Genomic DNA, 27,455 nt, shown 5'->3' on the forward strand with positions numbered 1-27,455 from the left:
TGTCTGTCTGACTGTGTGTGTCAGTCGGCAGACCAGTTGTGATGGATCCGGTTCTATAGTATAAAAATTGCAGATCCGTACCACATTGGGTGAGGCAGGTTGTAAGAGAGTTTATTCAGTCCATGGATGGAAAGTGAGATTAAAATATATACGGAATATATACTAAGAAAACGACTATGTACACGGGACAAGACAAATACATGTCCGACTGCTACGCCATCTTGGAAGCTCTGATGCTGGCCTCCAAGGCAGAGTTGCAAAGCAAAATACATATCTCAGACTGGACAATAAAAAGAAAAGATTAAGATGGAACACAGATACTGGACAGAGGAACTCTGCCTAGAAGGCCAGCATCCCGGACATGCCTCTTCACTGTTGACGTTAAGACTGGACAGAGGAACTCTGCCTAGAAGGCCAGCATCCCGGACATGCCTCTTCACTGTTGACGTTGAGACTGGACAGAGGAACTCTGCCTAGAAGGCCAGCATCCCGGACATGCCTCTTCACTGTTGACGTTAAGACTGGACAGAGGAACTCTGCCTAGAAGGCCAGCATCCCGGACATGCCTCTTCACTGTTGACGTTAAGACTGGACAGAGGAACTCTGCCTAGAAGGCCAGCATCCCGGACATGCCTCTTCACTGTTGACGTTAAGACTGGACAGAGGAACTCTGCCTAGAAGGCCAGCATCCCGGACATGCCTCTTCACTGTTGACGTTGAGACTGGACAGAGGAACTCTGCCTCGACGGCCAGCATCCCGGACATGCCTCTTCACTGTTGACGTTGAGACTGGACAGAGGAACTCTGCCTAGAAGGCCAGCATCCCGGAGTGGCCTCTTCACTGTTGACGTTGAGACTGGACAGAGGAACTCTGCCTAGAAGGCCAGCATCCCGGACATGCCTCTTCACTGTTGACGTTGAGACTGGACAGAGGAACTCTGCCTAGAAGGCCAGCATCCCGGACATGCCTCTTCACTGTTGACGTTGAGACTGGACAGAGGAACTCTGCCTCGACTGCCAGCATCCCGGACATGCCTCTTCACTGTTGACGTTGAGACTGGACAGAGGAACTCTGCCTAGAAGGCCAGCATCCCGGAGTGGCCTCTTCACTGTTGACGTTGAGACTGGACAGAGGAACTCTGCCTAGAAGGCCAGCATCCCGGACATGCCTCTTCACTGTTGACGTTGAGACTGGACAGAGGAACTCTGCCTAGAAGGCCAGCATCCCGGACATGCCTCTTCACTGTTGACGTTGAGACTGGACAGAGGAACTCTGCCTAGAAGGCCAGCATCCCGGACATGCCTCTTCACTGTTGACGTTGAGACTGGACAGAGGAACTCTGCCTAGAAGGCCAGCATCCCGGACATGCCTCTTCACTGTTGACGTTGAGACTAGACAGAGGAACTCTGCCTAGAAGGCCAGCATCCCGGACATGCCTCTTCACTGTTGACGTTGAGACTGGACAGAGGAACTCTGCCTAGTTGGCCAGCATCCCGGACATGCCTCTTCACTGTTGACGTTGAGACTGGACAGAGGAACTCTGCCTAGAAGGCCAGCATCCCGGACATGCCTCTTCACTGTTGACGTTGAGACTGGACAGAGGAACTCTGCCTAGAAGGCCAGCATCCCGGACATGCCTCTTCACTGTTGACGTTGAGACTGGACAGAGGAACTCTGCCTAGAAGGCCATCATCCCGGACATGCCTCTTCACTGTTGACGTTGAGACTGGACAGAGGAACTCTGCCTAGAAGGCCATCATCCCGGACATGCCTCTTCACTGTTGACGTTGAGACTGGACAGAGGAACTCTGCCTAGAAGGCCATCATCCCAGACATGCCTCTTCACTGTTGACGTTGAGACTGGACAGAGGAACTCTGCCTAGAAGGCCAGCATCCCGGACATGCCTCTTCACTGTTGACGTTGAGACTGGACAGAGGAACTCTGCCTAGAAGGCCAGCATCCCGGACATGCGTCTTCACTGTTGACGTTGAGACTGGTGTTTTGCGGGCACTATTTAACGAAGCTGCCAGTTGAGGACCTGTGAGGTGTCTGTTTCTCAAACTAGACACTCAAATGCACTTGTCCTCTTACTCAGTTGTGCACCGGAGCCTCCCACTCCTCTTTCTAACTTTCAAAGTTCTTGACATTTTCTGGATTGACTGACCTTCATGTCTTAAGGTAATGATTGACTGTCGTTTCTCTTTGCTTACTTGAGCTATTCTTGCCATAATATGGACTTGGTATATGAATATGGATATGAGTTTTACCAAATAGGACTATCTTCTGTATACCACACCTACCTTGTCACAACACAAATGATTGGCTCAAACGCATTGAGGTGTCACGGGTGGGCATTCTATGTTTCTATGTTTTCTATTTCTTTGGGTTGGTATGGTTCTCAATCAGCTGACAGAAGATTTACAGAAGATCCCACCACAAAGAGACCAAGCAGCGTTTTTCTGGAGGAATGGACATGGGAGGAGATATTGGACGGACAGGGACCCTGGAGACATGCTGGGGAATATCGCTGCCCGAAGGAAGAGTTGGAGGCAGCTAAAGCTGAGAGGCGGCGACATGAGGCAAGGCAGCGCAGCAAGCACGAGAGGCTGCCCCAAAACATTTTTTGGGGGAGGGGGCACACGGGGAGATTGGCGGAGTCAGGCTATAGACATGAATCCAACAAGCCATGGAGGAAAAGGAGCAACTTGGAGAAGCAAACCAGATTAATGAACAGCTGGAGGAGATCCAGGAAAACATCGCTAAAATGCTTTCGATGCTCACCACAACAAACTGTTACAATCGGTTGTTAAAAACGTAGATTAGTTTATGTCACATACAAACAAAGAGTACGCATGAACAAGACAACAAAATTAACCTTTTGGAAACAAACTTGCAAACTTTAGAAGATGAATTGCACCAGCAAGAAAACATAATGAGACGACACAACAAGCTAATGTAGTCCTTACCGGAAGATTAGGAAAAAAGGCAACCTGGTCTCAGAGCATTTCGTATTGTTCTGTACGTTAATGAGAGATACTCCTATTAGTTGTTATGGTTACATAAGACATATAGTTACTTAAGGCAAACATTTAAGTTGGGTGATTGGGTGCGTGTATAACACGAACGTCTAGCAACCCAAAGGTTGACAGTTTGAATCTCATCACGGACAACTTGAGCATCTACTTTGCATGTTAGATAACTGGGTTGGCACCCCCCCCCCCCTTAGTTGTGCCGTGGCGGAGATCTTTGTGGGCTATACTCAGCCTTGTCTCAGTATTGTAAGTTGGTGGTTGAAGATATCCCTCTAGTGGTGTGGGGGCTGTACTTTGGAAAAGTGGGTGGGGTTATATCCTGCCTCTTTGGCCCTGTCCGGGGGTATGATCGGATGGGGCCACAGTGTCTCCTGACCCCTCCTGTCTCAGCCTCCAGTATTTATGCTGCAGTAGTTTATGTGTCGGGGGGCTGGGGTCAGTTTGTTATATCTGGAGTACTTCTCCTGTCCTATTCGGTGTCCTGTGTGAATTTAAGTATGCTCTCTCTAATTATTTCTTTGTTTCTCTCTCGGAGGACCTGAGCCCTAGGACCATGCCTCAGGACTACCTGACATGATGACTCCTTGCTGTCCCCAGTCCACCTGGCCATGCTGCTGCTCCAGTTTCAACTGTTCTGCCTTATTATTATTCGACCATGCTGGTCATTTATGAACATTTGAACATCTTGGCCATGTTCTGTTATAATCTCCACCCGGCACAGCCAGAAGACAACTGGCCACCCCTCATATCCTGGTTCCTCTCTAGGTTTCTTCCTAGGTTTTGGCCTTTCTAGGGAGTTTTTCCTAGCCACCGTGCTTCTACACCTGCATTGCTTGCTGTTTGGGGTTTTAGGCTGGGTTTCTGTACAGCACTTTGAGATATCAGCTGATGTAAGAAGGGCTTTATAAATACATTTTACCAGCTGATTGGTTCGCTGTTTGTACATAACTGACCGCTCACTCTCTCCCAGTTGCTTGGGAATATGTCGATTTATCGATCAAAGAAGTTGTAAACACCATTCAGACAGGCTGACACCATGATATTCTACTGTGGGGAAGTTGTAAACACCATTCAGACAGGCTGACACCATGACATTCTACTGTGGGGAAGTTGTAAACACCATTCAGACAAGCTGACACCATGACATTTTATAATGGTTTTATTACCAAGACAACAGAAAAAGGTCGTTGAATGAATCAGCTGACAAGTCAATGGCATCCTACTGCTGAATAGAAGCATGGTCTGCTATGGCGTGAGTAGGCTGTGTATTGTCTTCAGTAACATGCCTGTAATAATGATTAGCTGTAGTTCAGTCTATTGCAGTGTATATATATATATATATGCTATTGAATTGTTGTATGTATTAATATATATTAAATTAATGAATGAAACGGATAATGACAAAATACTGTCAACAATAAAATAGCATTTTTATCCAAAAATGATTAATTATAAAACATTAAAACAATAGTAATTATAGTAACGAAACATAATTATATCACAGTATTATTGTCAAACTTGACATTAGTGTTTTATAAACATCATTTATAAAGTTATTTATAATGAATCTATTGTTATGGAAAATACAACACCAACATGTCTTCCTCTGTGTCCAAACTCTCCTTGACTGGTTAAACCCTTCTTTCTGAATTGTGTCCACTCCCCCTTTAAAAACATTGGTTTGGTGTAAGCAGCGTGTCTCAGCCAGTCAGGGTGAAGGGGAGGAGTCACGAGACAGGAAGGAACACACTGTGGACCAGTAACACTCCTCCTACGTGCAAAAAGTAATGTTACTAGTGATGTCACCAGTAAAGTCACCACTCATTTCACCGGGGACTTCGCCACTAATGTCAACGAGGGCGTGGCCAGTGATGTCACCAACGACGTCATGAGTGACGTCAGCACTGATGTCAATGAGGGCGTGGCCAGTCATGTCACCAACGATGTCACGAGTGACGTCAGCACTGATGTCACTGGGTGCGTCGCCATCTGAGATGTCACGAATGAAGTCACCCCTCGCAGTGATGTCGGCGGTGGGGGTGTCGCCAGCGATGTCACCAGGGTGCGAAACCCCTGCACCGGTCTCCGATTGTTTCTCCTCGCTGTCCTCGTCCCAATCAGAAGAAATGAACCCGGAGGGGGCAGAGTAAGAGTGTGGCTTTGGGGTGTGGCCTAGCCCCTGGTAGTGACCCGACAGAGGGGAGGTGGGGACGGAGACGGTTTCCGCGACGATGATGTCTTGCTCTGACCCTCCCTGGGACGTAGCCGACAGGAGACCTAATAATAAATAATTTCATTACAAGATAATCTCAAAGTGCATAAAATGTTTTAAACGTTCAAATAAAATGAAGAAATAATAATGATGATGTATGTTTATATAATAAATAATAATGTATTACATTTGTAAAGCACTTTTCATTATGAGATGAAAACCTCAAAGTGCATAAAATATAATAAATAAATAAACGGACTAATAATGTAAATGTAACAGATCTATAACTATAACCTGTGTGTTCAGGACGGCCAGACAGACCTGTGTGTTCAGGACGGCCAGACGGCCAGACAACCTGTGTGTTCAGGACGGCCAGACAGACCTGTGTGTTCAGGACGGCCAGACAGACCTGTGTGTTCAGGACGGCCAGACAGACCTGTGTGTTCAGGACGGCCAGACAGACCTGTGTGTTCAGGACGGCCAGACAGACCTGTGTGTTCAGGACGGCCAGACAGACCTGTGTGTTCAGGACGGCCAGACAGACCTGTGTGTTCAGGATGCCCAGACAGACCTGTGTGTTCAGGACGGCCAGACAGACCTGTGTGTTCAGGACGGCCAGACAGACCAGTGTGTTCAGGACGGCCAGACAGACCAGTGTGTTCAGGACGGCCAGACAGACCTGTGTGTTCAGGACGGCCAGACAGACCAGTGTGTTCAGGACGGCCAGACAGACCTGTGTGTTCAGGACGGCCAGACAGACCTGTGTGTTCAGGACGGCCAGACAGACCTGTGTGTTCAGGACGGCCAGACAGACCAGTGTGTTCAGGACGGCCAGACAGACCAGTGTGTTCAGGACGGCCAGACAGACCAGTGTGTTCAGGACGGCCAGACAGAACCTGTGTGTTCAGGACGGCCAGACAGACCAGTGTGTTCAGGACGGCCAGACAGACCTGTGTGTTCAGGACGGCCAGACAGACCAGTGTGTTCAGGACGGCCAGACAGACCAGTGTGTTCAGGACGGCCAGACAGACCAGTGTGTTCAGGACGGCCAGACAGACCTGTGTGTTCAGGACGGCCAGACAGACCAGTGTGTTCAGGACGGCCAGACAGACCTGTGTGTTCAGGACGGCCAGACAGACCAGTGTGTTCAGGACGGCCAGACAGACCAGTGTGTTCAGGACGGCCAGACAGACCTGTGTGTTCAGGACGGCCAGACAGACCTGTGTGTTCAGGACGGCCAGACAGACCAGTGTGTTCAGGACGGCCAGACAGACCAGTGTGTTCAGGACGGCCAGACAGACCAGTGTGTTCAGGACGGCCAGACAGACCTGTGTGTTCAGGACGGCCAGACAGACCTGTGTGTTCAGGACGGCCAGACAGACCAGTGTGTTCAGGACGGCCAGACAGACCTGTGTGTTCAGGACGGCCAGACAGACCAGTGTGTTCAGGACGGCCAGACAGACCAGTGTGTTCAGGACGGCCAGACAGACCAGTGTGTTCAGGACGGCCAGACAGACCTGTGTGTTCAGGACGGCCAGACAGACCAGTGTGTTCAGGACGGCCAGACAGACCAGTGTGTTCAGGACGGCCAGACAGACCAGTGTGTTCAGGACGGCCAGACAGACCAGTGTGTTCAGGACGGCCAGACAGACCTGTGGTTCAGGACGGCCAGACAGACCAGTGTGTTCAGGACGGCCAGACAGACCAGTGTGTTCAGGACGGCCAGACAGACCAGTGTGTTCAGGACGGCCAGACAGACCTGTGTGTTCAGGACGGCCAGACAGACCAGTGTGTTCAGGACGGCCAGACAGACCTGTGTGTTCAGACGGGGACGGCCAGACAGACCAGTGTGTTCAGGACGGCCAGACAGACCTGTGTGTTCAGGACGGCCAGACAGACCTGTGTGTTCAGGACGGCCAGACAGACCTGTGTGTTCAGGACGGCCAGACAGACCTGTGTGTTCAGGACGCCAGACAGACCTGTGTGTTCAGGACGGCCAGACAGACCTGTGTGTTCAGGACGGCCAGACAGACCTGTGTGTTCAGGACGGCCAGACAGACCTGTGTGTTCAGGACGGCCAGACAGACCTGTGTGTTCAGGAGGCAGACAGACCTGTGTTGTTCAGGACGGCCAGACAGACTGTGTGTTCAGGACGGCCAGACAGACCTGTGTGTCAGGACGGCCAGACAGGACCTGTGTGTTCAGGACGCCAGACAGACCTGTGTGTTCAGACGGCCAGACAGACCTGTCGTCGTTCAGGACGGCCAGACAGACCTGTGTGTTCAGGACGGCCAGACAGACCTGTGTGTTCAGGACGGCCAGACAGACCTGTGTGTTCAGGACGGCCAGACAGACCTGTGTGTTCAGGACGGCCAGACAGACCTGTGTGTTCAGGACGGCCAGACAGACCTGTGTGTTCAGGACGGCCAGACAGACCTGTGTGTTCAGGACGGCCAGACAGACCTGTGTGTTCAGGACGGCCAGACAGACCAGTGTGTTCAGGACGGCCAGACAGACCAGTGTGTTCAGGACGGCCAGACAGACCTGTGTGTTCAGGACGGCCAGACAGACCTAGTGTGTTCAGGACGGCCAGACAGACCATGTGTGTTCAGGACGGCCAGACAGACCTGTGTGTTCAGGACGGCCAGACAGACCTGTGTGTTTCAGGACGGCCCAGACAGACCAGTGTGTTCAGGACGGCCAGACAGACCAGTGTGTTCAGGACGGCCAGACAGACCAGTGTGTTCAGGACGGCCAGACAGACCTGTGTGTTCAGGACGGCCAGACAGACCAGTGTGTTCAGGACGGCCAGACAGACCTGTGTGTTCAGGACGGCCAGACAGACCAGTGTGTTCAGGACGGCCAGACAGACCAGTGTGTTCAGGACGGCCAGACAGACCAGTGTGTTCAGGACGGCCAGACAGACCTGTGTGTTCAGGACGGCCAGACAGACCAGTGTGTTCAGGACGGCCAGACAGACCTGTGTGTTCAGGACGGCCAGACAGACCAGTGTGTTCAGGACGGCCAGACAGACCAGTGTGTTCAGGACGGCCAGACAGACCTGTGTGTTCAGGACGGCCAGACAGACCTGTGTGTTCAGGACGGCCAGACAGACCAGTGTGTTCAGGACGGCCAGACAGACCAGTGTGTTCAGGACGGCCAGACAGACCAGTGTGTTCAGGACGGCCAGACAGACCTGTGTGTTCAGGACGGCCAGACAGACCTGTGTGTTCAGGACGGCCAGACAGACCAGTGTGTTCAGGACGGCCAGACAGACCTGTGTGTTCAGGACGGCCAGACAGACCAGTGTGTTCAGGACGGCCAGACAGACCAGTGTGTTCAGGACGGCCAGACAGACCAGTGTGTTCAGGACGGCCAGACAGACCTGTGTGTTCAGGACGGCCAGACAGACCAGTGTGTTCAGGACGGCCAGACAGACCAGTGTGTTCAGGACGGCCAGACAGACCAGTGTGTTCAGGACGGCCAGACAGACCAGTGTGTTCAGGACGGCCAGACAGACCTGTGTGTTCAGGACGGCCAGACAGACCAGTGTGTTCAGGACGGCAGACAGACCAGTGTGTTCAGGACGGCCAGACAGACCAGTGTGTTCAGGACGGCCAGACAGACCTGTGTGTTCAGGACGGCCAGACAGACCAGTGTGTTCAGGACGGCCAGACAGACCTGTGTGTTCAGGACGGCCAGACAGACCAGTGTGTTCAGGACGGCCAGACAGACCTGTGTGTTCAGGACGGCCAGACAGACCTGTGTGTTCAGGACGGCCAGACAGACCTGTGTGTTCAGGACGGCCAGACAGACCTGTGTGTTCAGGACGGCCAGACAGACCTGTGTGTTCAGGACGGCCAGACAGACCAGTGTGTTCAGGACGGCCAGACAGACCTGTGTGTTCAGGACGGCCAGACAGACCTGTGTGTTCAGGACGGCCAGACAGACCGTGTGTTCAGGACGGCCAGACAGACCTGTGTGTTCAGGACGGCCAGACAGACCAGTGTGTTCAGGACGGCCAGACAGACCTGTGTGTTCAGGACGGCCAGACAGACCTGTGTGTTCAGGACGGCCAGACCAGGACCAGGTGTGTTCAGGACGGCCAGACAGACCTGTGTGTTCAGGACGGCCAGACAGACCTGTGTTCAGGACGGCCAGACAGAACCTGTGTGTTCAGGACGGCCAGACAGACCTGTGTGTTCAGGACGGCAGACAGACCTGTGTGTTCAGGACGGCCAGACAGACCTGTGTGTTCAGGACGGCCAGACGACCTGTGTGTTCAGGACGGCCAGACAGACCTGTGTGTTCAGGACGGCCAGACAGACCTGTGTGTTCAGGACGGCCAGACAGACCTGTGTGTTCAGGACGGCCAGACAGACCTGTGTGTTCAGGACGGCCAGACAGACCTGTGTGTTTCAGGACGGCCAGACAGACCTGTGTGTTCAGGACGGCCAGACCGACCTGTGTGTTCAGGACGGCCCAGACAGACCTGTGTGTTCAGGACGGCCAGACAGACAGTGTGTTCAGGACGGCCAGACAGACCTGTGTGTTCAGGACGGCCAGACAGACCTGTGTGTTCAGGACGGCCAGACAGACCTGTGTGTTCAGGACGGCCAGACAGACCTGTGTGTTCAGGACGGCCAGACAGACCTGTGTGTTCAGGACGGCCAGACAGACCCTGTGTGTTCAGGACGGCCAGACAGACCATGTTGTGTTCAGGACGGCCAGACAGACCTGTGTGTTCAGGACGGCCAGACAGACCTGTGTGTTCAGGACGGCCAGACAGACCTGTGTGTTCAGGACGCCAGACAGACCTGTGTGTTCAGGACGGCCAGACAGACCTGTGTGTTCAGGACGGCCAGACAGACCTGTGTGTTCAGGACGGCCAGACAGACCTGTGTGGTTTCAGGACGGCCAGACAGACCTGTGTGTTCAGTGACGGCCAGACCAGACCAGTGTGTTCAGGACGGCCAGACAGACCTGTGTGTTCAGGACGGGCAGACAGACCTGTGTGTTCAGGACGGCCAGACAGACCTGTGTGTTCAGGACGGCCAGACAGACCAGTGTGTTCAGGACGGCCAGACAGACCAGTGTGTTCAGGACGGCCAGACAGACCTGTGTGTTCAGGACGGCCAGACAGACCTGTGTGTTCAGGACGCCAGACAGACCTGTGTGTTCAGGACGGCCAGACAGACCTGTGTGTTCAGGACGGCCAGACAGACCTGTGTGTTCAGGACGGCCAGACAGACCAGTGTGTTTCAGGACGGCCAGACAGACCTGTGTGTTCAGGACGGCCAGACAGACCTGTGTGTTCAGGACGGCCAGACAGACCTGTGTGTTCAGGACGGCCAGACAGACCCTGTGTGTTCAGGACGGCCAGACAGACAGTGTGTTCAGGACGGCCAGACAGACCAGTGTGTTCAGGACGGCCAGACAGACCAGTGTGTTCAGGACGGCCAGACAGACCTGTGTGTTCAGGACGGCCAGACAGACCTGTGTGTTCAGGACGGCCAGACAGACCTGTGTGTTCAGGACGGCCAGACAGACCAGTGTGTTCAGGACGGCCAGACAGACCTGTGTGTTCAGGACGGCCAGACAGACCAGTGTGTTCAGGACGGCCAGACAGACCAGTGTGTTCAGGACGGCCAGACAGACCAGTGTGTTCAGGACGGCCAGACAGACCAGTGTGTTCAGGACGGCCAGACAGACCAGTGTGTTCAGGACGGCCAGACAGACCAGTGTGTTCAGGACGGCCCAGACAGACCAGTGTGTTCAGGACGGCCAGACAGACCAGTGTGTTCAGGACGGCCAGACAGACCAGTGTGTTCAGGACGGCCAGACAGACCAGTGTGTTCAGGCGGCCAGACAGACCAGGACGGCCAGACAGACCAGGACGGCCAGACAGACCAGGACGGCCAGACAGACCAGGACGGCCAGACAGACCAGGACGGCCAGACAGACCAGGACGGCCAGACAGACCAGTGTGTTCAGGACGGCCAGACAGACCAGGACGGCCAGACAGACCAGTGTGTTCAGGACGGCCAGACAGACCAGGACGGCCAGACAGACCAGTGTGTTCAGGACGGCCAGACAGACCAGGACGGCCAGACAGACCAGTGTGTTCAGGACGGCCAGACAGACCAGGACGGCCAGACAGACCAGTGTGTTCAGGACGGCCAGACAGACCAGTGTGTTCAGGACGGCCAGACAGACCAGTGTGTTCAGGACGGCCAGACAGACCAGTGTGTTCAGGACGGCCAGACAGACCAGTGTGTTCAGGAGCCAACGACCAGTGTGTTCAGGACGGCCAGACAGACCAGTGTGTTCAGGACGCCAGACAGACCAGTGTGTTCAGGACGGCCAGACAGACCAGTGTGTTCAGGACGGCCAGACAGACCAGTGTGTTCAGGACGGCCAGACAGACCAGTGTGTTCAGTGTGTTCAGGACGGCCAGACAGACCAGTGTGTTCAGGACGGCCAGACAGACCAGTGTGTTCAGGACGGCCAGACAGACCAGTGTGTTCAGGACGGCCAGACAGACCAGTGTGTTCAGGACGGCCAGACAGACCAGTGTGTTCAGGACGGCCAGACAGACCAGTGTGTTCAGGACGGCCAGACAGACCAGTGTGTTCAGGACGGCCAGACAGACCAGTGTGTTCAGGACGGCCAGACAGACCAGTGTGTTCAGGACGGCCAGACAGACCAGTGTGTTCAGGACGGCCAGACAGACCAGTGTGTTCAGGACGGCCAGACAGACCAGTGTGTTCAGGACGGCCAGACAGACCAGTGTGTTCAGGACGGCCAGACAGACCAGTGTGTTCAGGACGGGCCAGACAGACCAGTGTGTTCAGGACGGCCAGACAGACCAGTGTGTTCAGGACGGCCAGACAGACCAGTGGTACGGCGGCCAGACAGACCAGGACGGCCAGACAGACAGACGGCCAGACAGACCAGGACGGCCAGACAGACCAGGACGGCCAGACAGACCAGGACGGCCAGACAGACCAGGACGGCCAGACAGACCAGTGTGTTCAGGACGGCCAGACAGACCAGGACGGCCAGACAGACCAGTGTGTTCAGGACGGCCAGACAGACCAGGACGGCCAGACAGACCAGTGTGTTCAGGACGGCCAGACAGACCAGGACGGCCAGACAGACCCAGTGTGTTCAGGACGGCCAGACAGACCAGGACGGCCAGAACAGACCAGTGTGTTCAGGACGGCCAGACAGACCAGTGTGTTCAGGACGGCCAGGACAGACCAGTGTGTTCAGGACGGCCAGACAGACCAGTGTGTTCAGGACGGCCAGACAGACCAGTGTGTTCAGGACGGCCAGACAGACCAGTGTGTTCAGGACGGCCAGGCAGACCAGTGTGTTCAGGACGGCCAGGCAGACCAGTGGTGTTCAGGACGGCCAGCAGACCAGTGTGTTTCAGGACGGCCAGACAGACCAGTGTGTTCAGGACGGCCAGACAGACAGTGTGTTCAGGACGGCCAGACAGACCAGTGTGTTCAGGACGGCCAGGCAGACAGTGTGTTCAGGACGGCCAGGCAGACCAGTGGTTCAGGACGGCCAGACAGACCAGTGTGTTCAGGACGGCCAGACAGACCAGTGTGTTCAGGACGGCCAGACAGACCAGTGTGTTCAGGACGGCCAGACAGACCAGTGTGTTCAGGACGGGCCAGACCAGACCCAGTGTGTTCAGTGTGTTCAGGACGGCCAGACAGACCAGTGTGTTTCAGTGTGTTCAGGACGGCCAGACAGACCAGTGTGTTTCAGGACGAACCAGACAGACCAGTGTGTAGGACGGGCCAGACAGACCAGTGTGTTCAGGACGGCCAGACAGACCAGTGTGTTCAGGACGGCCAGACAGACCAGTGTGTTCAGGACGGCCAGACAGGACCAGTGTGTTCAGGACGGCCAGACAGACCAGTGTGTTCAGGACGGCCAGACAGACCAGTGTGTTCAGGACGGCCAGAACAGACAGACCAGTGTGTTCAGGACGGCCAGACAGACCAGTGTGTTCAGGACGGCCAGACAGACCAGTGTGTTCAGGACGGCCAGACAGACCAGTGTGTTCAGGACGGCCAGACAGACCAGTGGTTCAGTGTGTTCAGGACGGCCAGACAGACCAGTGTGTTCAGTGTGTTCAGGATCGGCCAGACAGACCAGTGTGTTCAGGACGGCCAGACAGACCCAGTGTGTTCAGGACGGCCAGACAGACCAGTGTGTTCAGGACGGCCAGACAGACCCAGTGTGTTCAGGACGCCAGACAGACCAGTGTGTTCAGGACGGCCAGACAGACCAGTGTGTTCAGGACGGCCAGACAGACCAGTGTGTTCAGGACGGCCAGACAGATGTTCAGGACGGCCAGACAGACCTGTGTGTTCAGGACGGCCAGACAGACCTGGTGTTCAGGACGGCCAGACAGACCAGTGTGTTCAGGACGGCCAGACAGACCAGTGTGTTCAGGACGGCCAGACAGACCAGTGTGTTCAGGACGCCAGACAGACCAGTGTGTACAGGACGGCCAGACAGACAGTGTGTTCAGGACGGCCAGACAGACCAGTGTGTTCAGGACGGCCAGACAGACCAGTGTGTTCAGGACGGCCAGACAGACCAGTGTGTTCAGGACGGCCAGACAGACCAGTGTGTTCAGGACGGCCAGACAGACCAGTGTGTTCAGGACGGCCAGACAGACCAGTGTGTTCAGGACGGCCAGACAGACCAGTGTGTTCAGGACGGCCAGACAGACCAGTGTGTTCAGGACGGCCAGACAGACCAGTGTGTTCAGGACGGCCAGACAGACCAGTGTGTTCAGGACGGCCAGACAGACCAGTGTGTTCAGGACGGCCAGAAGACCTGTGTGTTCAGGACTGCCAGACAGACCAGTGTGTTCAGGACGGCCAGACAGACCAGTGTGTTCAGGACGGCCAGACAGACCAGTGTGTTCAGGACGGCCAGACAGACCAGTGTGTTCAGGACGGCCAGACAGACCAGTGTGTTCAGGACGGCCAGACAGACCAGTGTGTTCAGGACGGCCAGACCAGACCAGTGTGTTCAGGACGGCCAGACAGACCTGTGTGTTCAGGACGGGCCAGACAGACCAGTGTGTTCAGGACGGCCAGACAGACCAGTGTGTTCAGGACGGCAGACAGACCAGACCAGTGTGTTCAGGACGGCCAGACAGACTAGTGTGTTCAGGACGGCCAGACAGACCAGTGTGTTCAGGACGGCCAGACAGACCAGTGTGTTCAGGACGGCCAGACAGACCAGTGTGTTCAGGACGGCCAGACAGACCAGTGTGTTCAGGACGGCCAGACAGACCTGTGTGTTCAGGACGGCCAGACAGACCTGTGTGTTCAGGACGGCCAGACAGACCAGTGTGTTCAGGACGGCCAGACAGACCTGTGTGTTCAGGACGGCCAGAACAGACCAGTGTGTTCAGGACCGCCAGACAGACCTGTGTGTTCAGGACGGTCAGACAGACCTGTGTGTTCAGGACCACCAGACAGACCTGTGTGTTCAGTGTGTTCAGGACGGCCAGACAGACCAGTGTGTTCAGGACGGCCAGACAGACCTGTGTGTTCAGGACGGCCAGACAGACCAGTGTGTTCAGGACGGCCAGACAGACCAGTGTGTTCAGGACGGCCAGACAGACCTGTGTGTTCAGACGGCCAGACAGACCAGTGTGTTCAGGACGGCCAGACAGACCTGTGTGTTCAGGACGGCCAGACAGACCAGTGTGTTCAGGACGGCCAGACAGACCAGTGTGTTCAGTGTGTTCAGGACGGCCAGACAGACCAGTGTGTTCAGGACGGCCAGACAGACCAGTGTGTTCAGGACGGCCAGACAGACCTGTGTGTTCAGGACGGCCAGACAGACCAGTGTGTTCAGGACGGCAGACAGACCTGTGTGTTCAGGACGGCCAGACAGACCTGTGTGTTCAGGATGGCCAGACAGACCTGTGTGTTCAGGACCACCAGACAGACCTGTGTGTTCAGGACGGCCAGACAGACCTGTGTGTTCAGGACAGCCAGACAGACCTGTGTGTTCAGGACGGCCAGTCAGACCTGTGTGTTCAGGACGGCCAGACAGACCTGTGTGTTCAGGACGGCCAGACAGACCTGTGTGTTCAGTGTGTTCAGGACGGCCAGACAGACCTGTGTGTTCAGGACGGCCAGACAGACCTGTGTGTTCAGGACGGCCAGACAGACCTGTGTGTTCAGGACGGCCAGACAGACCTGTGTGTTCAGGACGGCCAGACAGACCTGTGTGTTCAGTGTGTTCAGGACGGCCAGACAGACCTGTGTGTTCAGGACGGCCAGACAGACCTGTGTGTTCAGGACGGCCAGACAGACCTGTGTGTTCAGGACGGCCAGACAGACCTGTGTGTTCAGTGTGTTCAGGACGGCCAGACAGACCTGTGTGTTCAGGACGGCCAGACAGACCTGTGTGTTCAGGACGGCCAGACAGACCTGTGTGTTCAGGACGGCCAGACAGACCTGTGTGTTCAGACGGCCAGACAGACCTGTGTGTTCAGTGTGTTCAGGACGGCTGGTGGAGCCAAAGTACATCTTATTGGGTCTGCCCAGGACCGTCCGACCTGAGGGGGGAGGGGTGGTGTTACTACGCAGGGACAGGACCAGGTTAGTGGTAGCTACACCACACACACACACACACACACACACACACACACACACACACACACCACACACACACATACACACTTACACAGAGTACACACGCACACACACAGAATACACACACAAAGAGAGTACACACAGGTCAACCCAGACAGGTGCTGTTGAAGTACAGATCAACCTTGACAGCAACATTCATTTGACATTAGAGTAACATTGAGCTAACATTAGTTAGCATATATCCATTGCTTTTGGCTAACATTTAGTTAGCATATCCATTGCCATTGTGTAACATTGAGCTAATGTTAGTTAGCATCTATCCTATGGGTAACATTGCGCTAACGTTTAGTTAGCATATATCCATTGCTGTTGGGTAACATAGAGCTAATGTTTCGTTAGCATCTATCCATTGTTGTTGGGTAACATTGAGCTAATGTTTAGTTAGCATCTATCCATGTTGTTGGGTAACATTGAGCTAATGTTTAGTTAGCATCTATCCATTGCTGTTGGGTAACATTGAGCTAATGTTTAGTTAGCATCTATCCATTGCTGTTGGGTAACATTGAGCTAATGTTTAGTTAGCATCTATCCATTGCTGTTGGGTAACATTGAGCTAATGTTTAGTTAGCATCTATCCATTGCTGTTGGGTAACATTGAGCTAATGTTTAGTTAGCATCTATCCATTGTTGTTGGGTAACATTGAGCTAATGTTTAGTTAGCATCTATCCATTGCTGTTGGGTAACATTTAGCTAATGTTTAGTTAGCATCTATCCATTGCTGTTGGGTAACATTAAGCTAATATTGAACATAGTTAAGCATCCTGTGGCCCCGCCCTACTCACCTACGTGTTGGACCTGCTCTGAGATGTCTGCTCTGATGTCAGACACGTCCCACATGGCCATGAAGGAGTCAAAACAGCTTCCCTCCTCTGCCTCCAGTATGTAAGGTTTATAGGTAAAGCTGTAGTGGTGGGCTATAGCTGCTAGAAACATCTCTACACAGATGATAAAGTCCTTGAGTAGGGAGGGAGAGAGAGAGGTGGGTTTATAGCTGTAGTGGTGGGCTATAGATGCTAAAAACATCTCTACATAGATGATAAAGTCCTTGAGTAGGGAGGGAGAGAGAGAGGTGGGTTTATAGCTGTAGTGGTGGGCTATAGATGCTAAAAACATCTCTACATAGATGATAAAGTCCTTGAGTAGGGAGGGAGAGAGAGAGGTGGGTTTATAGCTGTAGTGGTGGGCTATAGATGCTAAAAACATCTCTACATAGATGATAAAGTCCTTGAGTAGGGAGGGAGAGAGAGAGGTGGGTTTATAGCTGTAGTGGTGGGCTATAGATGCTAAAAACATCTCTACATAGATGATAAAGTCCTTGAGTAGGGAGGGAGAGAGAGAGGTGGGTTTATAGCTGTAGTGGTGGGCTATAGATGCTAAAAACATCTCTACATAGATGATAAAGTCCTTGAGTAGGGAGGGAGAGAGAGAGGTGGGTTTATAGCTGTAGTGGTGGGCTATAGATGCTAAAAACATCTCTACATAGATGATAAAGTCCTTGAGTAGGGAGGGAGAGAGAGAGGTGGGTTTATAGCTGTAGTGGTGGGCTATAGATGCTAAAAACATCTCTACATAGATGATAAAGTCCTTGAGTAGGGAGGGAGAGAGAGAGGTGGGTTTATAGCTGTAGTGGTGGGCTATAGATGCTAAAAACATCTCTACATAGATGATAAAGTCCTTGAGTAGGGAGGGAGAGAGAGAGGTGGGTTTATAGCTGTAGTGGTGGGCTATAGATGCTAAAAACATCTCTACATAGATGATAAAGTCCTTGAGTAGGGAGGGAGAGAGAGAGGTGGGTTTATAGCTGTAGTGGTGGGCTATAGATGCTAAAAACATCTCTACATAGATGATAAAGTCCTTGAGTAGGGAGGGAGAGAGAGAGGTGGGTTTATAGCTGTAGTGGTGGGCTATAGATGCTAAAAACATCTCTACATAGATGATAAAGTCCTTGAGTAGGGAGGGAGAGAGAGAGGTGGGTTTATAGCTGTAGTGGTGGGCTATAGCTGCTAGAAACATCTCTACATAGATGATAAAGTCCTTGAGTAGGGAGGGAGAGAGAGAGGTGGGTTTATAGCTGTAGTGGTGGGCTATAGATGCTAAAAACATCTCTACATAGATGATAAAGTCCTTGAGTAGGGAGGGAGAGAGAGAGGTGGGTTTATAGCTGTAGTGGTGGGCTATAGATGCTAAAAACATCTCTACATAGATGATAAAGTCCTTGAGTAGGGAGGGAGAGAGAGAGGTGGGTTTATAGCTGTAGTGGTGGGCTATAGATGCTAAAAACATCTCTACATAGATGATAAAGTCCTTGAGTAGGGAGGGAGAGAGAGAGGTGGGTTTATAGCTGTAGTGGTGGGCTATAGATGCTAAAAACATCTCTACATAGATGATAAAGTCCTTGAGTAGGGAGGGAGAGAGAGAGGTGGGTTTATAGCTGTAGTGGTGGGCTATAGATGCTAAAAACATCTCTACATAGATGATAAAGTCCTTGAGTAGGGAGGGAGAGAGAGAGGTGGGTTTATAGCTGTAGTGGTGGGCTATAGATGCTAAAAACATCTCTACATAGATGATAAAGTCCTTGAGTAGGGAGGGAGAGAGAGAGGTGGGTTTATAGCTGTAGTGGTGGGCTATAGATGCTAAAAACATCTCTACACAGAAGTATTGTTGGGGTGTGGGAGGGTTAGGTGTGTGTGTACCTGTAGTCCGGTGGCTACAGCCTCAACACTGTCCCAGTCCCAGGTGTGTTTATCAGAGATCACTCCGACTTTCACCAGTATAGCTATCAACACTGCCTGCCTGGAGGGATGGGAGAGAAATGGAGAGGGAGGGGAGAGAAATAGAGAGTGAAAGAGAGATCGAGGGAGGGAGAGAAAGAGACAGATAGTGGAGAGATGGAAAGAGGGAGGGGGTGGGGAAGAGAGAGCGAGGGAGAGGGGAGGGGAAGAGAGAGCGAGAGAGGGAGGGAAAGAGAGAGTGAGGGAGAGAAAGAGACAAAGTGAGTGGAGAGATGGAAAGAGGGAGGGGGTGGGGAAGAGAGAGTGAGGGAGAGAAAGAGACAAAGTGAGTGGAGAGATGGAAAGAGGGAGGGGGTGGGGAAGAGAGAGTGAGGGAGAGAAAGAGACAAAGTGAGTGGAGAGATGGAAAGAGGGAGGGGGTGGGGAAGAGAGAGTGAGGGAGAGGGGAGGGGAAGAGAGTGAGGGAGAGGGGTGGGAAAGAGAGAGTGAGGGAGAGGGGTGGGGAAGCGAGTGAGGGAGAGGGGTGGGAAAGAGAGAGTGAGGGAGAGGGGAGGGGAAGAGAGTGAGGGAGAGGGAGAGGGGTGGGAAAGAGAGAGTGAGGGAGAGGGGGGGGGAAGAGAGAGTGAGGGAGAGGGAGGGAAAGAGAGAGTGAGGGAGAGGGGAGGGAAAGAGAGAGTGAGGGAGAGGGAGGGAAAGAGAGAGTGAGGGAGAGGGAGGGAAAGAGAGAGTGAGGGAGAGGGGAGGGAAAGAGAGAGTGAGGGAGAGGGGTGGGAAAGAGAGAGTGAGGGAGAGGGGTGGGAAAGAGAGAGTGAGGGAGAGGGGAGGGAAAGAGAGAGTGAGGGAGAGGGGTGGGGAAGAGAGAGTGAGGGAGAGGGGAGGGGAAGAGAGAGTGAGAGGAGAGGGAGGGGAAGAGAGAGTGAGGGAGAGGGGAGGGAAAGAGAGAGTGAGGGAGAGGGTGGGGAAGAGAGAGTGAGGGAGAGGGGAGGGGAAGAGAGAGTGAGGGAGAGGGGAGGGGAAGAGAGAGTGAGGGAGAGGGGAGGGGAAGAGAGAGTGAGGGAGAGGGGAAGAGAGAGTGAGGGAGAGGGGAGGGGAAGAGAGAGTGAGGGAGAGGGGAGGGGAAGAGAGAGTGAGGGAGAGGGGAGGGGAAGAGAGAGTGAGGGAGAGGGGAGGGGAAGAGAGAGTGAGGGAGAGGGGAGGGGAAGAGAGAGTGAGGGAGAGGGGAGGGGAAGAGAGAGTGAGGGAGAGGGGAGGGGAAGAGAGAGTGAGGGAGAGGGGTGGGAAAGAGAGAGTGAGGGAGAGTGAGGGAGAGGGAGGGAGAGTGAGGGAGAGGGGAGGGAAAGAGAGAGTGAGGGAGAGAGTGAGGGGAAGAGAGAGTGAGGGAGAGGGGTGAGAAAGAGAGTGAGGGAGAGGGGTGGGAAAGAGAGTGAGGGAGAGTGAAGGAGAGTGAGGGAGAGGGGTGGGAAAGAGAGAGTGAGGGAGAGTGAGGGAGAGGGGTGGGGAATTGTTGTTGACTTGTTGACTTCCTCCTTTTGTTTGTGGTAACTAGGCACTCACACAACGCTTAGCAACAGTCAGAAAAAGCCAGGCCATGTGTTCTACTAGACATTCTTGATTCACTAAAAATCTCTTACCAGAACGAGACGAAGACGACCATTTTAACACAGAGGAACTTCCCAACGGGCCTAATCTGACTCAGTTCATCCTTCAAGGCTTTATACAGCAGCACCAGACAATACATGGCAAACTGGAGACAGAGAGAGGAATGACTCAGTAAGCATAGCCTTGCTATTGAGAAGACAGGCTATGAAGACAGGCTATGAAGACAGGCTATGAAGACAGGCTATTGAGAAGACAGGCTATTGAGAAGACAGGCTATGAACAGGACAGGCTATGAAGACAGGCTATGAAGACAGGCTATGAAGACAGGCTATGAAGACAGCTTTGACTATGTACAGACTCAGTGAGCATAGCCTTGCTATTGAGAAAGGCCGCCGTAGGCAGACATGGCTCTCAAGAGAAGACAGGCTATGTGCTCACTGCCCACAAAATGAGGTGGAAACTGAGCTGCACTTCCTAACCTCCTGCCCAATGTATGACCATATTAGAGAGACATATTTCCCTCAGATTACACAAATCCACAAAAAATTTGAAAACAAATCCAATTTTGATAAACTCCCATATCTACTGGGTGAAATACCACAGTGTATAGACATACACTACCGGTCAAAGATTTATTTTAAACCTACTCATTCAAGGGCTTTTCTTGTATGGAATCATGTAGTAACCAAAAAAGTGTTAAACCAATCTAAACCTATTTTATATTTGAGATTCTTCAAAGTAGCCACCCTTTACCTTGATGACAGCTTTACACATTCTTGGCATTCTGTCAACCAGCTTCATGAGGTTTACACACTCTTGGCATTCTCTCAACCAGCATCATGAGGTTTGCACTTTCTTGGCATTCTCTCAACCAGATTCATGAGGTTGTCACATTCTTGGCATTCTCTCAACCAGCTTCATGAGGTTTGCACACTCTGCATTTCAATTAACAGGTGTGCCTTCTTAAAAGTTAATTTGTGGAATTTCTTTCCTTCTTAATGCGTTTGAGCCAATCAGTTGTGTTGTGACATGGTAGGTGTGGTATACAGAAGACAACCCTATTTGGTAAAAGACCAAGTCCATATTATGGCAAGAACAGCTCAAATAAGCAAAGAGAAACGACAGTCCATCATTACTTTAAGACATGAAGGTCAGTCAATACGGAACATTTCAAGAACTTTTAAAAGTTTCTTCAAGTGCAGTCGCAAAAACCATCAAGCGCTATGATGAAACTGGCTCTCATGAGGACCAAGATCCAGAGTTACCTCTGCTGCAGAGGATAAGTTCATTAGAGTTACCAGCCTCAGAAATTGCAGCCCAAATAAATGCTTCACAGAGTTCAAGTAACAGACACATCTCAACATCAACTGTTCAGAGGAGACTATGTGAATCAGGCCTTCATGGTTGAATTACTGCAAACAAACCACCTCTAAAGGACACCAATAAGAAGAGACTTGCTTGGGCCAAGAAACACGAGCAATGGACATTAGACCAGTGGAAATCTGTCCTTTGGTCTGGAGTCCAAATTTGAGATTTTTGGTTCAAACCGCCGTTGTGGGTGAACGGATGATCTGCGTATGTGTATTTGTGTAAGCACGGAGGAGGTGTGATGGTGTGGGGGTGTTTTTCTGGTGACACTGTCTGTAATTTATTTAGAATTGGCTATTTGAAGAATCTCAAATATATTTTGATTTGTTTAACACTTTTTTGGTTACTACATGATTCCATATGTGTTATTTCATAGTGTTGATGTCTTCGCTACTATTTTACAATGTAGAACATAGTAAAAATAAAGAAAACCCTGGAATGAGTCGGTGTTCTAAAACTTTTGACCGGTAGTGTAATATGCCATTTGAAATGTCTTTATTCTTTTGGAACGTTTGTGAGTGTAATGTTTAGGATAAATATTTTGTTGATTTCACTTTATATATTATCTATTTCACTTGTTTTGACAATGTAAACATGTGTTTACAATGCCAATAAAGCCCCTTGAATTGAGAGAGAGCGAGCAAGAGAAAGTAATATAAGTAAACTGATAATACAAGTAAACTGAGCACTGTGTGTAATTCGGAGTAAATTGTGGCCAAAATGCCCTCTGAGGACAGTGCAGTTGGAGGCTACATTCCAAAGCTGTTAAATGCATGAGGCGTAGTGCACATTTCAGGGTAGAGAATCCGATACTGACTAGTGTAAAGTCCAGGTGGGTGAGTTCTCACCAGTTGAGAGATATCGTTGACTAGGACCAGGTGTGTGAGTTCTCACCAGTTGAGAGATATCGTTGACTAGGACCAGGTTAGGACCAGGTGTGTGAGTTCTCACCAGTTGAGAGATATTGTTGACTAGGACCAGGTGTGTGAGTGCTCACCAGTTGAGAGATATTGTTGACTAGGACCAGGTTAGGACCAGGTGTGTGAGTTCTCACCAGTTGAGAGATATTGTTGACTAGGACCAGGTTAGGACCAGGTGTGTGAGTTCTCACCAGTTGAGAGATATTGTTGACTAGGACCAGGTTAGGACCAGGTGTGTGAGTTCTCACCAGTTGAGAGATATTGTTGACTAGGACCAGGTTAGGACCAGGTGTGTGAGTTCTCACCAGTTGAGAGATATTGTTGACTAGGACCAGGTTAGGACCAGGTGTGTGAGTTCTCACCAGTTCTCACCAGTTGAGAGATATATTTGACTAGGACCAGATGTGTGAGTTCTCACCAGTTGAGAGATATTGTTGACTATGACCAGATAGGTCCAGGCATTCCTGTTGCTGAAGTTTCCCTCGTCATACACACCACACAACTGACAGACACTACAGAGAGAGAGAGAGGGAGGGGGGGGGGGTCAGAAAAATATTATAACCTGCTTAACCTTTCCTATTCTGTATTTATGTATTTTGTAATGTATAATATACTACTTGGTTAGTGCTGTACTTACAGTGCTATCACTGTAGTCACGGGCCTGACGACGGTGTACTGTAGAACCCCCAGCTTACAGCGGAACAACAACACCCTGACCGAGGAGAGACAACCAATCACAACCATCAATCAGTCAATCAATCACAACCAACCATCAGTCACATGCATCAGCCACTCAATCACAACCATCAGTCACATGCATCAGCCAATCAATCACAACCATCAGTCACATCCATCAGCCACTCAATCACAACCATCAGCCAATCAATCACAACCAACCATCAGTCACATGCATCAGCCAATCAGTCAAACAACCATCAATCAGTCACATCCATCATTCAATCAAGACATTGTATTCATGTTCATCCATCTCTCCCTGCTCTCCTCCCTCTATCACTCCAACTCTCCCCTCTCTCCCTCCCCTCCCTCTCCTCCCTCCCCACCCTCTCGCCTCCCTCTCCCTCCCTCCCCACCCTCTCTCTCCTCCCTCCCCACCCTCTCTCTCCTCCCTCCCCACCCTTTCTCTCCTCCCTCCCCACCCTCTCTCTCCTCCCTCCCCACCCTTTCTCTCCTCCCTCCCCACCCTCTCTCTCCTCCCTCCCCACCCTCTCTCTCCTCCCTCCCTCCCCACCCTCTCTCTCCTCCCTCCCTCCCCACCCTCTCTCTCCTCCCTCCCCACCCTCTCTCTCCTCCCTCCCTCCCCACCCTCTCTCTCCTCCCTCCCTCCCCACCCTCTCTCTCCTCCCTCCCTCCCCACCCTCTCTCTCCTCCCTCCCTCCCTCACTTACTCTCCCATTGCCCATGGTGGACAGCAGCATAGAGGTGGCAGGTGTTTCTGTTGTTCCTGAACCTCTAGCATCAATACCAAACTGGGATACTGGTTAGAGAGGTAGTTTAACAGGAAGATGAGGAAGTTGTAAATGACGTAGGCCTCGTAACACTCTCTACACGTGTCTACGTAGATGGCTATTCTGGGGTAGCGCAGCGCGATCCACTAAAGAAGAAGAAGTCCAATGTACACGGATGTCCAAGGGGAGGAGGGGGGAGGGGAGGAGGGGGAGAGGAGGGGGGGGGGGGGGGAGAAAGGCAGTTTAATTGATAGATGAGGAACGACCATATGTAATGTGACCATTATTTTCAACCAGCACATATTGATTGATGGAGTGACCAATGTAAAGATATGGTCTGTGTGTGTGTGTGTGTGTGTGTGTGTGTGTGTGTGTGTGTGTGTGTGTGTGTGTGTGTGTGTGTGTGTGTGTGTGTGTGTGTGTGTATGTGTGTGTGTGTGTGTGTGTGTGTGTGTGTGTGTGTGTGTGTGTGTGTGTGTGTGTGTGTGTGTGTGTGTGTGTTGACTCTGCCATTTGAGCAGCCCAGCCTTGTGACAACACCACACCGTCCTCACTTAATCCTGTTACCATAGAGATACGGAGGTCTCAATGGAACTTAGAATGTTCAGCCATTCCTTATAAACCAATGGAATGTCTGACTCAGTGTTCTAGTCTAGTGTTCCATAGTTCTCTGTGTTCTAGTCTAGTGTTCCATAGTTCTCTGTGTTCTAGTCTAGTGTTCCAAAGTTCTCTGTGTTCTAGTCTAGTGTTCCATAGTTCTCTTCTGCAGTGATAGGTCTTCAACCAGATTGATATGTTATAACAGTATTACTATAATCAAATGTTAATAAAAGTGTCCCCTTACACTGTCCACACTGTAGATGGGTACCATCCACAGGATCCTGTAAACACACAACAGAGAAGATCAGTGGTATCTGGTCTCCTACCATTTACAAATACTTTATACCTTAAGGGATTTGATTCCAGGTGTGTTCCTACCTGATAATGGGTTTCTGTAGCTCAGGCTGTGTGTAGTGTACCAGGTGTGTACCAGGTGTGTTCCTACCTGATAATGGGTTTCTGTAGCTCAGGCTGTGTGTAGTGTACCAGGTGTTGCAGGATGCCCCAAAGAGAGATGGGGATGGTCATGAACACAAACACTCCAGCTATGAACCAGGCTTTACTGTGGGTCCCCACCTGAAACACAGAACCAGGCTTTACTGTGGCTCCCCACCTGAAACACAGAACCAGGCTTTACTGTGGGTCCCCACCTGAAACACAGAGCCAGGCTTTACTGTGGGTCCCCAACTGAAACACAGAACCAGGCTTTACTGTGGGTCCCCACCTGAAACACAGAACCAGGCTTTACTGTGGGTCCCCACCTGAAACACAGAACCAGGCTTTATTGTGGGTCCCCACCTGAAACACAGAGCCAGTCTTTACTGTGGCTCCCCACCTGAAACACAGAGCCAGGCTTTATTGTGGGTCCCCACCTGAAACACAGAGCCAGGCTTTATTGTGGGTCCCCACCTGAAACACAGAGCCAGGCTTTACTGTGGGTCCCCACCTGAAACACAGAGACAGGCTTTACTGTGGGTCCCCACCTGAAACACAGACCAAGTTTAACTACATAAACAGGCTTTACTGTGGCTCCCCACCTGAAACACAGAGCCAGGCTTTACTGTGGGTCCCCACCTGAAACACAGACCAAGTTTAACTACATAAACAGGCTTTACTGGGAGATACCATTTATAAATGAACACAACAGTGCAACAACAGCATCCTCCGGTTTTGATCCATCTGTACAGTCAAAAATGATCAGGCTTTACCATAACAGAAAAGCAGAGTACTGAGGAGAATAACACAACAACGTTGACAGGTGTCAGTTGCACCATATAGACTTTAACAGATGTGAGAGCAATAGTTACTAATTATATGAAAGGCAGATGTTCGACTTCTGTCTCACCTCAGACTTCTGTAGTTCCCAGACACACAGCGGCAGAACCACGAGTAGCAGAGCTACATAGAGGCAGACCACGAGAGGTCGGATCCACCGTCTCCAGTTCCCACACGTACACGGCATGATTCCGTTCGGTTCCGTTCGGTTCGGTTTCGTTCGGTTAGTTCCGTTTAGTTCGCTTCTGTTGGGTTATGTTCGGGTTTAGAACTGAAGGACTAGGCGGGAATGGGATGGGTGGGCGTTGGCTACAGGCTATATCTACTGTAGCTGTTTCCTAAACACAACACTGTGACACTAACCTACAGGCTATATCTACTGTAGCTGTTTCCTAAACACAACACTGTGACACTAACCTACAGGCTATATCTACTGTAGCTGTTTCCTAAACACAACACTGTGTCACTAACCTACACTAACCTACAGGCTACGATCACTGCATGTCAATAGTAGTTGTTGACAAAATAACAGAAATGATGACGCCAATAGCCTAAACTCCCGTGGCTACAGTGATAAACCTCTAGGGCCTGACAAGCATCCTTCCGTTATTGCTGCAACATTGTCTTTGCCCAAAATCATGAATAACCTCAGCTTTTCTGAATAGACATGATCTGTCCCTGCGTTGTAGCCAAGCAACGTTGCGTTTCATCCATTTAAATTCACAAGAGCTTCTAATATGTTCTTCTAGTCCCGAGACGATTTGGTCGCGACATGGAACGGAAATGGACATCGGTGTCAAAAAGTAGCGCGTGTGGTTCCATGTTGACGCCCACGTTGCAACAAACCGTTATAGCGATCCTTTATAGCTCTGGTCCAGGGCGTTAACTGCCTGTTACGCCTCACGTCCACCGGACGCATCAAACTCTTTGCGATCCAGCGGAAGTCATTAATTTTCAAATTAATTGTACGGAAAATGCGGGCTAGACATCCAGCAAAACAAAACGCACATGCATCTGGTGGACATCAGGCATTACTCTAGCTTAGTGGTGGAGAAATGCGCAGTAACGTCGTGGACCAGAGCTACCATACTTACGGCATCATTAGGTCAGGTGGTCAGTTCAGTTACCTCCTATGTGAGCAGGGAGTGGACGTGAAAAACAAAACAACACTAGCGTTGATCGTTTTATAAATCAATCCCTCACACTACTGTGTTTCCACCACAATCCCAGTTAATAGAACCGACCTGCTGGACATCGTTTATTATGGGTACGGGGGAAAAAAATGCTCTAGTGTTTATCCATGGCCGCTAGATGTCACTACGGAGCTTCCCTCTCTCTGTACCCCTCTTTCGTCACACTCTCTCTCTCTCATCTCTCCCTCACTCTGTTCTGTTAGTCCATAATCAGGTTGTGACGCCATCACGTCTAACGTCTGTCCCGTCTCCTAGGTAACCCTGGTTGTGACCTCATCGGTGACTGGGGAAACGTGTGCTCTGCCTCTGTGTACTTCCCAGACACAAACCACCACAGTAAGGTACATCA

At 51.5% G+C, this 27,455-nt stretch overlaps 1 protein-coding gene across 3 annotated transcripts; it reads right to left on the reverse strand.

The window, feature by feature from the left end:
* Positions 1-4,175: 4,175 nt before the first annotated feature.
* On the reverse strand, positions 4,176-27,197 carry LOC109885230 (transmembrane protein 184C). Of its 3 annotated transcripts, XM_031832640.1 has the most exons (12): positions 26,277-27,188; positions 25,984-26,222; positions 25,084-25,214; positions 24,883-24,919; positions 23,979-24,184; positions 23,210-23,284; positions 22,991-23,084; positions 20,317-20,429; positions 18,647-18,746; positions 16,736-16,907; positions 15,781-15,855; positions 4,176-5,311 (listed from the first exon to the last, which is right to left on the reverse strand). In XM_031832640.1, the coding sequence occupies exons 2-12, from the start codon at positions 26,098-26,100 to the stop codon at positions 4,806-4,808; spliced, it is 1,626 nt and encodes a 541-aa protein (XP_031688500.1). In that variant the 5' UTR covers positions 26,101-26,222; positions 26,277-27,188; the 3' UTR covers positions 4,176-4,805. The 3 variants fall into 3 exon arrangements, with proteins under 3 accessions (XP_031688500.1, XP_031688499.1, XP_031688498.1); XM_031832639.1 differs by having other exon boundaries at positions 25,984-27,197; XM_031832638.1 differs by lacking the exons at positions 18,647-18,746; positions 20,317-20,429; positions 22,991-23,084; ... (4 more) ...; positions 25,984-26,222; positions 26,277-27,188 and having other exon boundaries at positions 16,736-18,619.
* Positions 27,198-27,455: the final 258 nt, after the last annotated feature.

This window comes from Oncorhynchus kisutch, linkage group LG9 (genome assembly GCF_002021735.2).
Source record: "Oncorhynchus kisutch isolate 150728-3 linkage group LG9, Okis_V2, whole genome shotgun sequence".
NCBI lineage: Eukaryota > Metazoa > Chordata > Actinopteri > Salmoniformes > Salmonidae > Oncorhynchus > Oncorhynchus kisutch.